This window comes from Sapajus apella, unplaced genomic scaffold (genome assembly GCF_009761245.1).
Source record: "Sapajus apella isolate SASKATOON/1434 unplaced genomic scaffold, GSC_monkey_1.0 scaffold6, whole genome shotgun sequence".
NCBI classification, from domain to species: domain Eukaryota; kingdom Metazoa; phylum Chordata; class Mammalia; order Primates; family Cebidae; genus Sapajus; species Sapajus apella.
In genome coordinates this window covers 69,666,955-69,681,717 of record NW_022436946.1, presented here as the reverse complement: position 1 = coordinate 69,681,717, position 14,763 = coordinate 69,666,955, and the positions used below count along the sequence as shown (strand labels likewise).

The 14,763-nt window shown below is 32.0% G+C and overlaps 1 protein-coding gene across 5 annotated transcripts in view; it reads right to left on the bottom strand.

Moving 5' to 3' along the window:
• PHIP (pleckstrin homology domain interacting protein) overlaps window positions 1-14,763 on the bottom strand; it is a 143,541-nt gene that overhangs the window by 67,376 nt on the left and 61,402 nt on the right. For all 5 annotated transcript variants that reach the window (XM_032275460.1, XM_032275463.1, XM_032275459.1 and 2 more), the window contains 6 exons: window positions 11,637-11,707; window positions 10,064-10,164; window positions 9,931-9,971; window positions 8,962-9,060; window positions 8,062-8,215; window positions 7,481-7,615 (listed from right to left, as the gene is read on the bottom strand). In XM_032275460.1, the coding sequence (XP_032131351.1) occupies window positions 7,481-7,615; window positions 8,062-8,215; window positions 8,962-9,060; window positions 9,931-9,971; window positions 10,064-10,164; window positions 11,637-11,707 (601 nt within the window). The remainder of the gene's footprint in view (window positions 1-7,480; window positions 7,616-8,061; window positions 8,216-8,961; window positions 9,061-9,930; window positions 9,972-10,063; window positions 10,165-11,636; window positions 11,708-14,763) is intronic.

Sequence of the window (14,763 nt, the reverse complement as noted above, 5' to 3'; positions counted from 1 at the left end):
CTAGTTATTTCAATTGTATTAGCAGGGTCAGTTTGTCTTGCTCTTTTTTTTAAACATGTCATTGATTAGAAGAAAGCATCTTACCTAGGAAATACTCCAAAATTTAAAATTATGCAAACTTTAAAATACCCTAAAATAATTTTATGAAATAGACTCTTATACCAAGAATGAAAAGAGCTGAGAAATGGAATTTATGCTAAGAATAACACTTAAGAAGTCCTTCCTTATCTATCAAAAACACTTTTAGGTTAGAGCTTGCCGACATAAGGAAAAATATGTACACTAGATACAAAAGAGACTCAGATGTATGTTTAAAATAAGTATTAGATCCTGGCCAATATGGTAAAACCCCATCCCTACTAAAAATACAAAAATCAGCTGAGCATGGTGACGTGTGCCTGTAGTCCCAGCTACTCAGAAGGCTGAGGCAAGAGAATCGCCTGAACCCAGGAGGCAGAGGTTGCAGTGAGCCGAGATACAACACTGCACTCCAGCCTAGGGACAGAGAGAGACTCTGGCTCGGTGGAGTTGGGGGAGAATGCATTGGCTATCTTCTCATTATGTAAACAAAGACGATTTTAAAATAAACTATCCAAATTCCAACAGATCAGATGTTATCTAATTACTTTAAAATATTGTTACTGCATGGCTGTTTTAATATTGAAAATGCTTTAACTAATGCCAGCATAAAAAAGGAAACTGCTGGACTTGATTTGATAAAACCAGTGGATCAAATTATTACATAAAAGGGGAAAAATTATTACATAAAAGTGATTCTGAAAAATCAGCTCTAGATGTTCATCAAAAGAAAAATATTACCAAAATAAATATCTTCAAATTTAAGAGCATTTTGTACCCATATTCTGATTTCTCCAGGGAAAGCAATACTATTGATTAAACCTCCCTTGTGGCTTATCCTCTTTTGGTCTTTCTGGCATATTAGCATAGCGTGTCTTCCTTGATACGCCCTCTAGAGATTATGACTTCTTTTCCATTCTGCTAAACATATGAGCATTTTCCAAAGTTTACTTCTAAGCCTTCTTCATTGCCTTCTCCTGTTTCCATGAGGAAGTTAACCATATTCTATAGGAAACACTTCAACATTTTCTTCTTTTTACTTCTATCCCCTCTAAGCATTCTATCTCCAAGTGCTTGCTGGCCATTTCCACATAGGTAGTCCAATACAATAAACATTATTACAAATAATAAAAAGAAGTCAGTTCTCCCTTATGTCTTTCATATTTCTACTAACAAAACCACTATTCTCAAGGTCACCCGGGCTTAACACTCTATAAACACATTTATTAAATCTTTCCTCCCCATCACCCTATGGCCAAAATTCCCGTATCAGTCACAAAACACCAAGTCATATATGTATTTTTTTTCTTTACAAATTTCCTACCAACTACCTCTATAGTTTTTCATGACTAATTAAAGTAGTTCTCCTCACACTTATTCAGTTTTATACCTGAAATAGTACTACTGACAACCAAACTATTTTTCTCTTAGCTTCTTGATCAACCTATAAAATAATTTACGAAAGCCCCCACAATGTTCATAGGTACTTATGCCTATGAGATCATTTGAAGTCACTGACAGTTCATCTCAATTTCTTTTTTTTTAATCATTATTTCCAAAATCTGTTGCAAACGATTTTCTAAATAACTCTATGAACATGTCTTGACATTTATGTTGTTATTTACAATGTTCCTCTTATTTATAAAATTCATTCTCTTATTGACTCAATTCCTATTTATCTTTCAAGGCATAGTTCAAATTCCTCCTCCTCAACACAACTTCTCCAATCATCCGCCCTGATGTGATCCCTGATCTTAAGATACAGCAATTATCTTTCCTCATTTGTCATGTTACCATTTGAAATTATCAATATTTATCTCTTAACATATATTTTGTACATTTTATCTCCACACTTTAACTGTAGACTGACTAAAAATAAAGACCGTGTCTTATTCCCCCTTGTGGTCCTCATATTTTGTGCTTAACACAAAATAAAAGACTCAAATTTAAACAATCAAATATTTGTTAATCAAAATATCTTCATCTGCATATTTGTATTTTGTATAATTTCATATACTTTCTCTTGTAACTATCAAATCTCAAATACTCTTGTGATAGCAGGTCATGGACTAGGTCAAAGAATTACTACTAAAAGTAATTCACTAAATATAATGCAGTATGAGAAGCTGAAGAGACAAACTCACATTCATGGCAACAGATTAAGATGCCTTTGGTATCAAGATATATACATGTATCTAAAACCTGAAAGAAAGTGATGATAACCAAAGTGTATGAGAAGACCGAAGGTACTTCCTTACCCAAAGAAGCTGAAACATAGACTGGAAGTATCAGGGTCCTTTAACACAGAGAGTATAAATATAGAACATTTTCTTGTTAGATGATGATAGGAGGAAAGGAAGGAAGGAAAGAAAGAAGGAAGGCAGGAGCGAAGGGAGGGAAACAGGGAGGGACAGGAGAGGGAGAAAAGAAGAAAAGCAAGAAAGAGAAACAGAAAGAGATTCTTATCCTGATTCACAAGAGATAACACAATTGAGATATATTTATTTTGAGCTTCTCTTTCTCCCTTTCCTAGATCTATAGAGCTACAATCATTTAAAACTAAAGTACAGGTCACACTGAGAACATGTTAACGTCAGAAGAAGTATGCATGTACAAAAATTCTGGGTGGTAGATTGGCAGCCTCTGCTCGTTTGGAACGTTGCAAGGAGAAATATATTGTTCTGGATTAGTGGACACTGGAACTTTTTTTAAAAAAAAATCTCAAGTAAAAGAAAGGTTAAGAGAACAATTACAAAAATAAGGATAACTTTAATCAAATAAAAACTTATTTGGAATTTACCCATGAAACAATGAAAGTAAAGCAAAAACCAAATTCCGCAAAACTGCTTTCTATCAAGAGACATACTGTGTACTCTTTGATTAAAATCAAAACCAGACAGGAGGTAACAAACTACAGCTTTGAATAACATGACGGAAATAGATAGGGAGAGAGATAGAGACATAGCTAGGGCTACAGAGAAAAGAAAGAGTAAGATAAATAAAGCGAAACCACCAGAAACATGAGGAAAGCTATTAAAAACATGGAGTCCACAAATTCAACTCCAAACAACTTTTATTTACTATTTAATATTCAAATGGCCTAGTACTTAAAAATGTGAAAAGTCTCTTTCTGTATCTTTTCCAATTAATTTAATATTCATTTAGTTAAACTCGGTTAAAACTTAGATATACTATGATAATTTAATGGGTGAAAAAAGGCCATAAAACAATTTACATTTAGGAACTTTTAAGGTTATAATAAACTTATACACCTGGCAACCTCTTTCACACAAGGCCCTCAACTTCAGCCCTGAGAGTCTGCACACATTTTCAAGCTATTTCTGGGAACAATTTATCTGCCTTTTAGCATTTAATGGGCATATAAAGCCTTCAGAGTTTAGAACAACTTTCATCAAAACAAAGCTATTCTGATGTTTACCTCCTGCCAATGCCAAACAAATGTGGGCTTACTAAATTATACCCAACTATTATGGTTTGGAATATTCTTAATATACACTACTTGCTTCAATAAAATATCCAAATATATACTACTTTTCCTCTGAATACTCAAGTTATGTAAGGACTGTTCGGCTGAAATGTAAAGAAATAACTGATAAAAGTACTGAAGACCTAGAATTCAGTGTTTGTTGTTTTTTTTTTTTTTTTTTAAGTTGTCTCATAATTTCCTCTACAAAACTCTCTTTGTCTTCTTCCCCTGGTTCATTTAAAAAAGAAAAACAACAACAAAAAGAACCACTTTTTGTTGTTGGCTTTTGCAATAAGTATTTTTAAAAGTATATTTTATTTTTAGCTGAAGTTAAGATAACAGAAAGGGTAGGGGGAGTACAGGCTACATGTTCTATCTATTCCATTTCATGCCCTATGTTAGCCTCTTTTAAAACATCATCTCACATGTCATACTCTTCTTATAAGTACAAAAACAAACCCAGCACCTACTCCCCAACTGCTTTTATCATTGAGATCCTCTATTAGGAGGAAACTCAGCAGTAAAAATAAGAAAAACAAACCCATCAGTCTTTCTGGAGAATACCACTTGAAAGTTGAGAATCCATTTAAAGATTTCAGAATGAAGTCAATTATTTAAGCATATAAGAAGTAAGTATCTTTATCTCAATTCCCAATCTCAAACTCTTTAGTTTGTTGACAACTTTAGATGGTCCCAAAATAAAGCATAAATTTTTAAAACATGGATTGATACAGAAAAAAATTAGAACATTTATTAGAATGACTATCAGTGCAATATTAAAATATTAATGTCTTATAATCAGCTATTTAAAAATTATTAAAACGTAATTACTATGTATCAAACAGGCATTTGAAAGTTTACCTTTCACATGAAAGCCTTTTTAATATTACAGGATTTTTGGCTATTTCTAAAATTTCAAAAAAAGAATTTACATTTCCATAATTGCACAAAATTATAGCAAAATGTTGACAAATACAAAATACTAAATTATATGTTACATGATTCCCATTATTTTTTGCAAAAGTATTATAAATTTTCAATGGAAAATTCAATTGTTATTCAAAAAGGGACAATATTAAAGTATTCTCAAAATACACTTGATCAAAACCTGTATTTAAGAAATTTGTATATAAAATTGTTATTTTAAAGGTATAGCCTATATTCCTTATTTTCTAGCTGTAGGCAGAATGGTGAATTTACTTATCTGTTTTATAAACTTCAGCTTTAACAGTCACATGAAATATCATTTATCTTTAAAATATTTCACATGACTTTCACTATTTCTAGTCAAAACAGGAGTATTCCAACAGAATTATTCATCCTCTAATATATCAAAGCATTACATGCGACTAGAACCTTCACAAGGGACTAAAAAAATTATTTACTAAACTAAACTTGTGATTACTACTGCAACTTAACTTCAGGGATTAAATCTGTATGCAATCAAATATCGTGGTATTTTACTAACTGAAAAACTTATTGATTAGCTACACAGAGCCAAATAGCTGTAATTATAGCCAAAACTCAACATTCATGAGAGCAAGCAGTGAGAACACAGGCCCTCCCTTGAATTGTTTCTCTTTATTTTCTTAATAGCAATGCTGAATGCTTTATCTTTCATTTGCCCATAAATAAAACAAGCAATGAAAAGAACAAAAGAGTGAAGAGCAAAAAAGAAGTAGGGCAATTAGATAACTCATAAGAGACAGACAGGAAATAAAATTAAGGTAAAGAGTAAGATGTCAAAAGATCCACTCAGAGTTATTACCATCATGAAAACATTTCTTTAAGGACGTATCACTAATTGGGTATAGTTAGAAGTTAGCTATGCAGTAATAGTGACAAAAGCTCAAAAAGCCAACCATGATTAGATTTGAATATATTAGCAACAGCCAGAATCATGAGTTTATGCCCAAATGCCCGCATAATAGCTGTGTGAACTCAGTAAATTTGGGCAAAGCACTTCATCTCTGTAATGCACAGTTTCTTCATTCTGAAGACCAAGAACAATAAAATCTATCTTGATTATCTCACAAGGTTTTCATGAGACCCAAAGGAGGTAAAATATGTGGGAACCATTCAATATCACATAAAAAATTAAAGGTAGTATCTTTATTTTAATGAGAATAAGGGTGGCTCACTTTCTGTTTTCTTAATGCAGGATACATTTTTTAGCCTTTCTGGTTTATGTTTCACTCATAGTCTGCAATTCTATGGATACCACCCATTTCAACTTATATCAAGTTGTTTCTTCTGCCCTTTATAGGTTTTTCTATCTCTTATCCACAAAAAGAACCAGAAAAATATCCTCATCTAAAACTCTTATTTAACAATAAACAATTTTTAAGGCAGTAATATAATTAGCTAATTTTTAAAAGTATATATTATGGCTGACCTGTCCTGGTTACATTAGTAATTTTTATTGGTCTAAGAGCAAATCACTTAACTCTCAAGGTGCTATAGTTTTTGTATCTACTGAAAAGGTAGAATATTAGTGTGACCACCTTACCTGATAAAGGAAAATTCACCTTTGTAACTGAAAAGTTAAAGCAGTATTCAATTATGAGAGAAAAGTTTCCCTCCAAGCCCTCTACCAATATAATAATGCCCTTTGGAAACACAAAACTACTAAATGAAGCCACTAGTATATCTAGAGCCCACATATTTTTTTTTTGAAGCTATAAAGACAAACTGAGAAATGACTAATTTCCTTATTCAACAGATATTCCAAAAAGGAGCAAATTAGAAAGTATAGAAAAGAAGAAAACATTTTTACTAGCATATTGACAGATTTGCTTTTTAAAACACCTCCATACAATCACAAAGGAAATCCATCCATCCATCCATCACTAACAAGTGCACACCAAATAATTAACACTGTTTTCTAGAAACAGAGGTTTTACAAACCTTATTTCTTACTGAATGTATACGAAGGCATAGCCTTAAAGATAGCTTATTTCCCTGACTAAAAAATTAGCTGTTATATCTGCATTCTCACAACATAGAAATAACTTTACTCTGATTATTTTCAATCAAGCATAGCATCACATACATATAATTTTTTCACAGACCATTATTTCACAAACAACTGTTTTGTGAAATAATTTATTCGGCAAAATAATTCTGACCCTATGTACTAATTGTATGTTTTATGGTTCATTACTAAAGGTTTCTATAATTTTTTTTTTAATTTAAACATGCTGAAATACTAGAAATGTATTTTTTTCTTTTGTTCTCTGTTGAATATTTCTAATACACAGAATGTAGAATTTTAAAAAATATGATTGCATAAGCTGCTTGAGGAGACCTTTATATTTCATACAGTTGTTGGACAGAAGTGGAAACACTGCTTCATAAGCTGTATGTGATACATTAAAACATTGTAATTCAAATGCTCAGCAAATTATGTTAAAATCTAAGAACCAAAATGTGGAAAGAAAGGAGTATAAACTCAAACATTAATATGCTACCATTTGATTAAAAGCAGGAAATGCCTGATTCTTTGGCTCTAATTTTAAAATCAACGTACTGGAATCAAGTTCTGTTGTGTCAGAAGACTAAAAAAGTACAATACAATCTAAGTATTTATTTATAATTTCTTCACATGGTTTTCCAAATATTTTTTCTCCTCTATATTGTATCTTCATACTTGTAAATTTCCAACGTTTCACTGCTAAAACTAATAAAACTAAAACAGTTATCACAATGTACAGATACTGTAATACGCACAATTAATTTTCTTTTACATTCAGCATGTCAATAAAGGTGTGGAATAAATCATTCTTTATTGATGGAAATTTAAAGTCAAAATAATAAACCAATTTTTAAATGGATTTCCTTTGTGACAGGCAGAGTACTTTTGTCAAAAAGCTCCCAAATCTTTAGCAGGTATAAAATGAAGAGACTGATAATTACCATATTGAAATAAGATCGTATTTTGACTCCTCTTGCCAGATCCCACACTATCACGTTTCCATCATGACCAGCAGAAAAGAGAACTCTAGGGTCGAATGGGTGTGGTTCGAGAACAAACACCTCATCTTCATGACCCTGGAATAGTTTTGAAGTGTCAAGGAATCACAGATATTAAAAAAAGAAAGAAAAACAAAACACAATGAAACATCAATATGGCACTATTTCTAGAAACAGAGTTTTATGTATTATTAAATTGGCAAAAATCTTTAAATTTGTCTTGTATAAATAACAATGAAACTGAACTAATATCATTGTCCAGGCCTTTGCTATCATCTAGTAAGACATGAGACTACTGTTAGTGGATCTTTTCATTATGAAAAAACAGCAAATATCTACTATACATTTCCAAGCCAAACCTGTTTAACTGCATTGTTAAATTATTTCCAATCACTCGCAAAGCCCTGTTACACCAGCAAGCAAGAGTTTTTAGCTAACAGGAAAGACTTTATTCCTCAATGAGAATATTTCATTCTATAGTGAGGCTTCAATTATATCAAATAAAATTAGAATTCTTTTCTCACCATCAGGACATGAATTAGTTGACCAGTGTAAGAATTCCAAACTTTCAGAGTCATGTTATTAACTGCAGTTATAACTGTATTGTCATGTCGATCCCAAGCTACCATAGTAACTTTCATTTTTGTGATTTTATCTTCTATTCCTTGAAGGTTTTGGCTGAAAATAAGGAAGTATTTGTTTATACTATTTAAATACTGACACAAAAAAACCATATAATCTATAATTTGTATTTATATTCATTAACCTAATAACTGTCACTTAACAGTAACTGAGAAGTTTGAATCAACATGGAATGATGATAAAAATCCCTGCACCAACTCAGGAAATCCAGTATTTCCACAATTCCAGCACTTCTAAATCATTAGTAACAGATGATCGTGCATGAATATCACTGCTATAACTCTATCTAGATCTAGGAATTCTGTGCCATGCTGCTCACTCTCCACCTTTTACTGTTGCTGTCATCCCCTGCTGACTGTTCTGCTTTCCTATCCATCTGAGATGACTAAACATACAAATGGAAAAAATGATAAAATATTAAAACCAAAATAACAGTTACAACACTGAGTATAATTTATCTTGGCTGAGGAAACCACTGGATATAAAATATTGTCCCTCTGTAATAAATGAAACATAGTAAGTTCTGGCTTCTGAAAAAAATATTTAAAAATTATTCTTACAGTGCTTTTATCATCCCCTTAAAAAAAATTAATGCAGCGATCTCCTCAAATATGCCAATGAATCATTTCATAAAAATCAACACTGCTCATCTCCAAATGCACCTATAGTTATTGCAGAAAAGTAGTAATTTTAACATGACATATAATTTTATAGGCTGAGTCACTCCAACCTGCGCTATAAATAATCAATATCTACATAATATTTCAAATTTGACTTCTTACCCTGCTGGACGAGTAGCCATATCCAACAAAATGCTCTTCCATTCTCTTCGTTTAAATTGCCAAATGCGTGCTGTCCCATCACGACTCCCACTTACAAACCTATATTAAAAGGAATTCAATCCCCCAAAGAAAAAATCACATATGCTTCACCAAAATACACTTTTCCCAGAGATCTCGTTTAAAAAGACAGCATTCATCTTTATTTATACAGCATTCTAAAAACTTCTGAAACTTTATGGGCTTTTTTGGAATTTTATATACAAATGTTCCAATTTTCATGACTAGGTCTCAAAAATAACATTTTCAAAAATGATTTCAGGTCACTATATACTATTCCAGAAACAAAATCAGTATTTTCCAAGGAAAAACAGTAATTTTCCTCTCAATATTAAAGAATCTGACTTACTCTACTCAAGGTATTAGAAGCAATTTTATTTCCTTTTATGACAAGAACATGGGAAAATTTACACAATATCATCAATAAACAGGTCTGCCTCAAGCATTATACTGTGACACTTTTCCAAAAGCTTCTCTATATTTTGATACATATCTGGAACATATAAGGTAGTTTAAAAAGCAGTTATTGGCCAGGCACGGTGGTTCATGCCTGTAATCCCAGCACTTTGGGAGGCCGAGGCGGGAGAATTGCTTGAACCCAGGAGGCGGAGGTTACAGTGAGCCGAGATCGCGCCACTGCACTCCAGCCTGGTGACAGACTGAGACTCTGTCTCCCAATAAAAAAAAAAAGCAGTTATTACTAAAAGAGTCGAAGTATACTAACATTATTAAAAATAAAATAAAGACGTGTCTATGAATGTGAAGGCTATAATCACTTTTAAGTATAACTGGTCAAGATCTTTATTTTAGGTAGGTGATTATTTCCCACACAACTCTAAATAAATCCTGAATACTAAAATTGTCTTTATTTAATAATTTTAAAGTTAGAATTAAATTAGACAAATATTTTACCTGTTACTAGTGTTGGAAAACTGGATACTGTCAACTTTGTCCTATATATAAACAAATAAAAAAGTGGGTGCTGAATGTAAACTGTTAGACTCACATAAATTATACTCATCTAATTCTTTTCACCAATACTTACAGTATGAAACTCCAATTCTGATATTTTCTCTGGCTGACCTGATCCAAAAAAATAAACCCGAATAATATGATCTGTGCTTCCCGTTGCCAGAAACATTCCACCTATGAAGAAAAAAAGCAATTACTTATTAGTAAAACATAACTTCAAAATCTCTGAAAATTAGATAATAAAATGTAAGCAAAATTACAATATATACTGAATTAATATTTAACTCCAAAAGCATTCACATTTATCCAAATATATAGCATATCTAACTGAAATTTAAGAAAGAAATTTAGGAATGTATCTTGGGTGACTAGAATGAATTTTTCAATGTGTACAGAAGTAAAGCTTTGCTTAAAAATAATTTCACTAAATTATATAACTATACCATATTAAAATTATCATTCATTTTCTCTCTCAACTTGGCTGAAATTTTTCTCTTGTCTCATTTCCCATCTGTCAAAATCTTATCAAGCTTTTAAGGCCCAACTCCCTCAGTGACTGTTCTTTACAAACTTTGAAATGAAATGAGGCTGCCCTCTTCAGAACTCCCTTAAGACTTTGTTTTGTAGTACATTCATTCTACCTTGCATTACAGTTATTTCTATATGCAGTGTACTCGAGTCATACTCTTCCACAGTATTAAAAGCAATGCCTGTATATAATGAAATACTTAGCTACTTTTGCTAAATAATCTACCCACTAACCCCTTAAAAAAAATCAAACTGTCTTTGAAAAATGAGTAAAAATTCAGAGTACTCTGGATGCATGTATGGGGCCTATATTTGTGTGATTACTACAAGGAACACTGAATCCATAGCAGTGACACTGGAAATCTGTAAGTCAGAGAACGAAGATGTTTGGATATTAGTATGGCAAAAACAGATCACTTCATCAGTTTTCTATCCCTTGATCTCAAGTAATACTCCATCCACAATCATAAAATAAGCAGAAAAAGTAAAACTAAAACTAAAGGTAGGAGGAACAGGTATTAGACACTATTCGGATCTACTCATGTTTAAGTTTCTTGTCAATTTACTATAAATATCCAGATTTCTTTAATAACTTGTTTAAAAACACCCTAGCATCTATTCCAAATGCTGCTGCATAAACACAAATCTGAATTGGAATCTTGGCATGATTACACAAACACTTTTTAAAGAGCAAATAACAATATATAGCAAATTAACTAATAAAGATACACAAATATCAATCAAATTAATTTTACTCAACTATAGAATACCTCCAAAATCCATGAAAACATAAACCAGATTTAAAATACTGTTCTTACAATGAAACAACTATTTAAACATTCATTCTTTAACAGAGTCAATTTTGAAACTATTCTCCTGCTAGAACATTATGGTCTTCTTAAAGAAAAATATTAGTTATGTGATTCTATAAACTAAACTCTTGCATAATTGAAGTATTTCTAAAAGTTTATAATAATTCTCGGTTGCTTATTAGCAGTGACATATGTATAAGAACATCATTTATAATACAACAGTAAATATTTCCCAAAATATTATGTGCTGCACTAGGTTTCTAAATGAATAACTTTAAATGGAAAATACGAATGGGGGAATCTTACCAGCACTAAAAGAAGAACAGATCATTTGAACTCCAGGCCGAGGGCGCTCTGTAAATTTTGCAGGTCTTGGGCTACAATACAAAAAATAAACAATTAAAAATACCCTAAAGGAACCAATAGTTTCAAAAAATAATTCACAGAAGGACAAAATTGAGAAGCAACAGATGGCTCCCTTCCTAAAAACTTAGAAATCATTATGTGTCATAAATCAGCAGACCTTGTAGAACTTCTAGCTAGATACAGATTTTGTAGGAGCTCCTGATTACACAATTACATAAATGGAACAATCCTGTCACTCCAGACATACAGTTACTAGTTACACTTACTTCTAATCAAATTTAAAATGTTCTCAGTTTTTCATACAGAATAGCAATGTACATAATAAGGAACTAAGCTATTCACAAACAAAACGCACTAGTAAAATAGGTGCTGTGTCTGTGCCTTATACATACCACCAATAACTGAACTTTTTCAGTATTTTACATTGTTAATTAAGCTTCTCCTTCTTTAACATACTAATGTGATAAAACATGTCCTTTAAGACCCCCAAAAGTAGGAATATTACACTTATCCTCATGAAAATCTGAAGATAATCTGGCTTTTATGTCAACTATAATGCTCAAAGTAGCAGTCTATAGAAAATGGGTTACACTCAGCTATATTTACATTAATTGCACAACTATATTATAGATTACAGATTTTATAATACTAACGACATTAAATGTTTAATGTTATAGTCAACCAAATGAGAAAAAGAAGATTTCTATCATACTAGCTGTATACATTTAACAGTGTATATGTAATGTTCCAATATACTGATTATATTTGAAGCCCTACTTACTTCACAGTTCTTCTACACTATTTGAGGAAATACAAAAATAATTAGAGCCTTAAGCCTATATAACTTTCACAATCTTAAATTCAGAGTTTTTGTTTTTTGATCATTTACTAGAAAAAGGTGTATAGTTAAAATATTTCTGAGCTATAAGTTGGTGCAAAAATAATTGCAGTTTCTGTCATTTTTTCTTTTTTTTTTACTTTTTGCTAATGGCAAAACCTCAATTATTTTTCACCAACCTAATATTATATACATTCTGAGCAGTAAAAATTATCCTTTATACTGATACAGAATGCAATGAAATGTTAACAATTTTAAAAATAAGTTTGTGCATAGTTTTAAATTATTATTTTCAACAAATTCTATTAACATTTACGGGCTCTAATATAACAGCAGAGCAGAGCAAATATCATTTAAAGAGACAGATATTAAAACATTCTTAAAACCCAAATATTTATTCAGAACAAAATTAATTGTAATTTAAGCAAATTAAACTGAATTATGAAAGCAACTAAACGCACTGCTTTCATTAGGTATCTTATCGATTGTAGTTCTAGATTTTTGTTAATTTTTGGTACATCTGCTCATATAAGTTTGAAGCAAACATTTGAACCGAGATGAGACTCATTATAAAATATGCAAACAGTCCTATAAACTACCATTTTTAAAAAGATTTTTATTTTAGAAAGATATCTGTACTTCCATGTTTGCTGCAGCACTGTTCACAATAGCAAAGATTTGTGTTTTTTTGTTTTGTTTTGTTTTTTGAGACTAAGTCTTGCTCTGTGGTCCAGGGTGGAGTACAGTGACACAATATCGGCTCACTACAACCTCTGTCTCCTGGGTTCAAGTGATTCTCTTGCCTCAACTTATAATTTTATAAGTTAAATTACAGCCAAATGACAAAAGCAATGAAATTATATCTTAAAATATTAGATTAGTGTGACAATGTAAGTAAATTATGTGTTTTATTTGTTTAGGTTTAAAGCAAATCAGTTAAGTTAGTTTAAAGGAAAACACATAAACACAGATGCTTTATAACCTGATGGACAACCATGTAAGTCTTTGTCATTGTTAATGTTATGTATTTTTAGACAATTCTCTTTATACACTGGTGAATTATTTTGATTGTCCAATAAACTTAACAAAGCACTACAAGTTACTTTTTTTTTTTGGAGAGAGAGTCTCATTCTGTCACCCAGGCTGGAGTGCAGTGACACTATCTTGACTCACTGCAACTCCCACCTCCCAGGTTAAAGTGATTCTCATGCCTCAGCCTCCAAAGGAGCTGAGATTACAGGTGCACGCCACCACACCCAGCTAATTTTTGTGTTTTCACTGGAGACGGGGTTTTACCATGTCGGCCAACCCAGTCTCAAACCCCTGACCTCGGTCGGTCCACCCTCCTCGGCCTCCCAAAGTGCTGAGATTACAGGGTGAGACAATGCACCCGGCCACAATAGCAAAGATTTGGAAACAAGCAGTGTCCGTAACAGATAAATGGATAAAAATGTGGTACTTATACACAATGGAGTACTAGTCAGCCATAAAAAAGAATGAGATCCTGTCGTTTATAACAACAGAGATGGAACTGGAAGTTCCATTATGCGAAGTAAAATAAAAAGACAAACATCACATGTTCTCACTTATTTTGGGGATCTAAAAATCAAAACAGTTGAATTCATGAGATAGGATGGTTATCACAGGCTAGAAAGGTAGTGGGAGGAAGAGGAGAGAGGTGGGAATGGTTAATGGGTACAAAAATAATACAAAGAATAAATAGAGCCTAGTATTTGACAGCACAACAGACTGTAGTCAGTAATATATTTGTAAATAATTAAGAGTATAATTGGATAGTTTGTAACACAAAGGATAAATGCTTGAAGGGATGGATACCTCCTTTAACACCATGTGATTATTAAGCACTGCATGTCTGTATCAAAAGAGCTCATGTACCCCATAAATATATACACCTAGTATGTACCCACAAAAACTAAAAGCAAAAAGATGTCATATTCTTAAAGGGAAAAAACAAGTAAGTGAGTACCCGCAATTTGTTTTTAGATGCATTATTTGAGGAAACATTTTTAAAAAGGACCTTGGGTGGAGTTCAGTTTTTAGTTCTATCACTTATCAAGTGTATGACCTTAGGCAAGTTAACATTTCTGTACCTCAGTCTCCTCAACTGTGAAACAGGGGTAATAATAGAACCTATCTCAGAATTGCTGGGAGATTTAAACCAGTGTGATTCATGTAAAGTGCTCAGTACGGTGTCCAATATGCTCAATA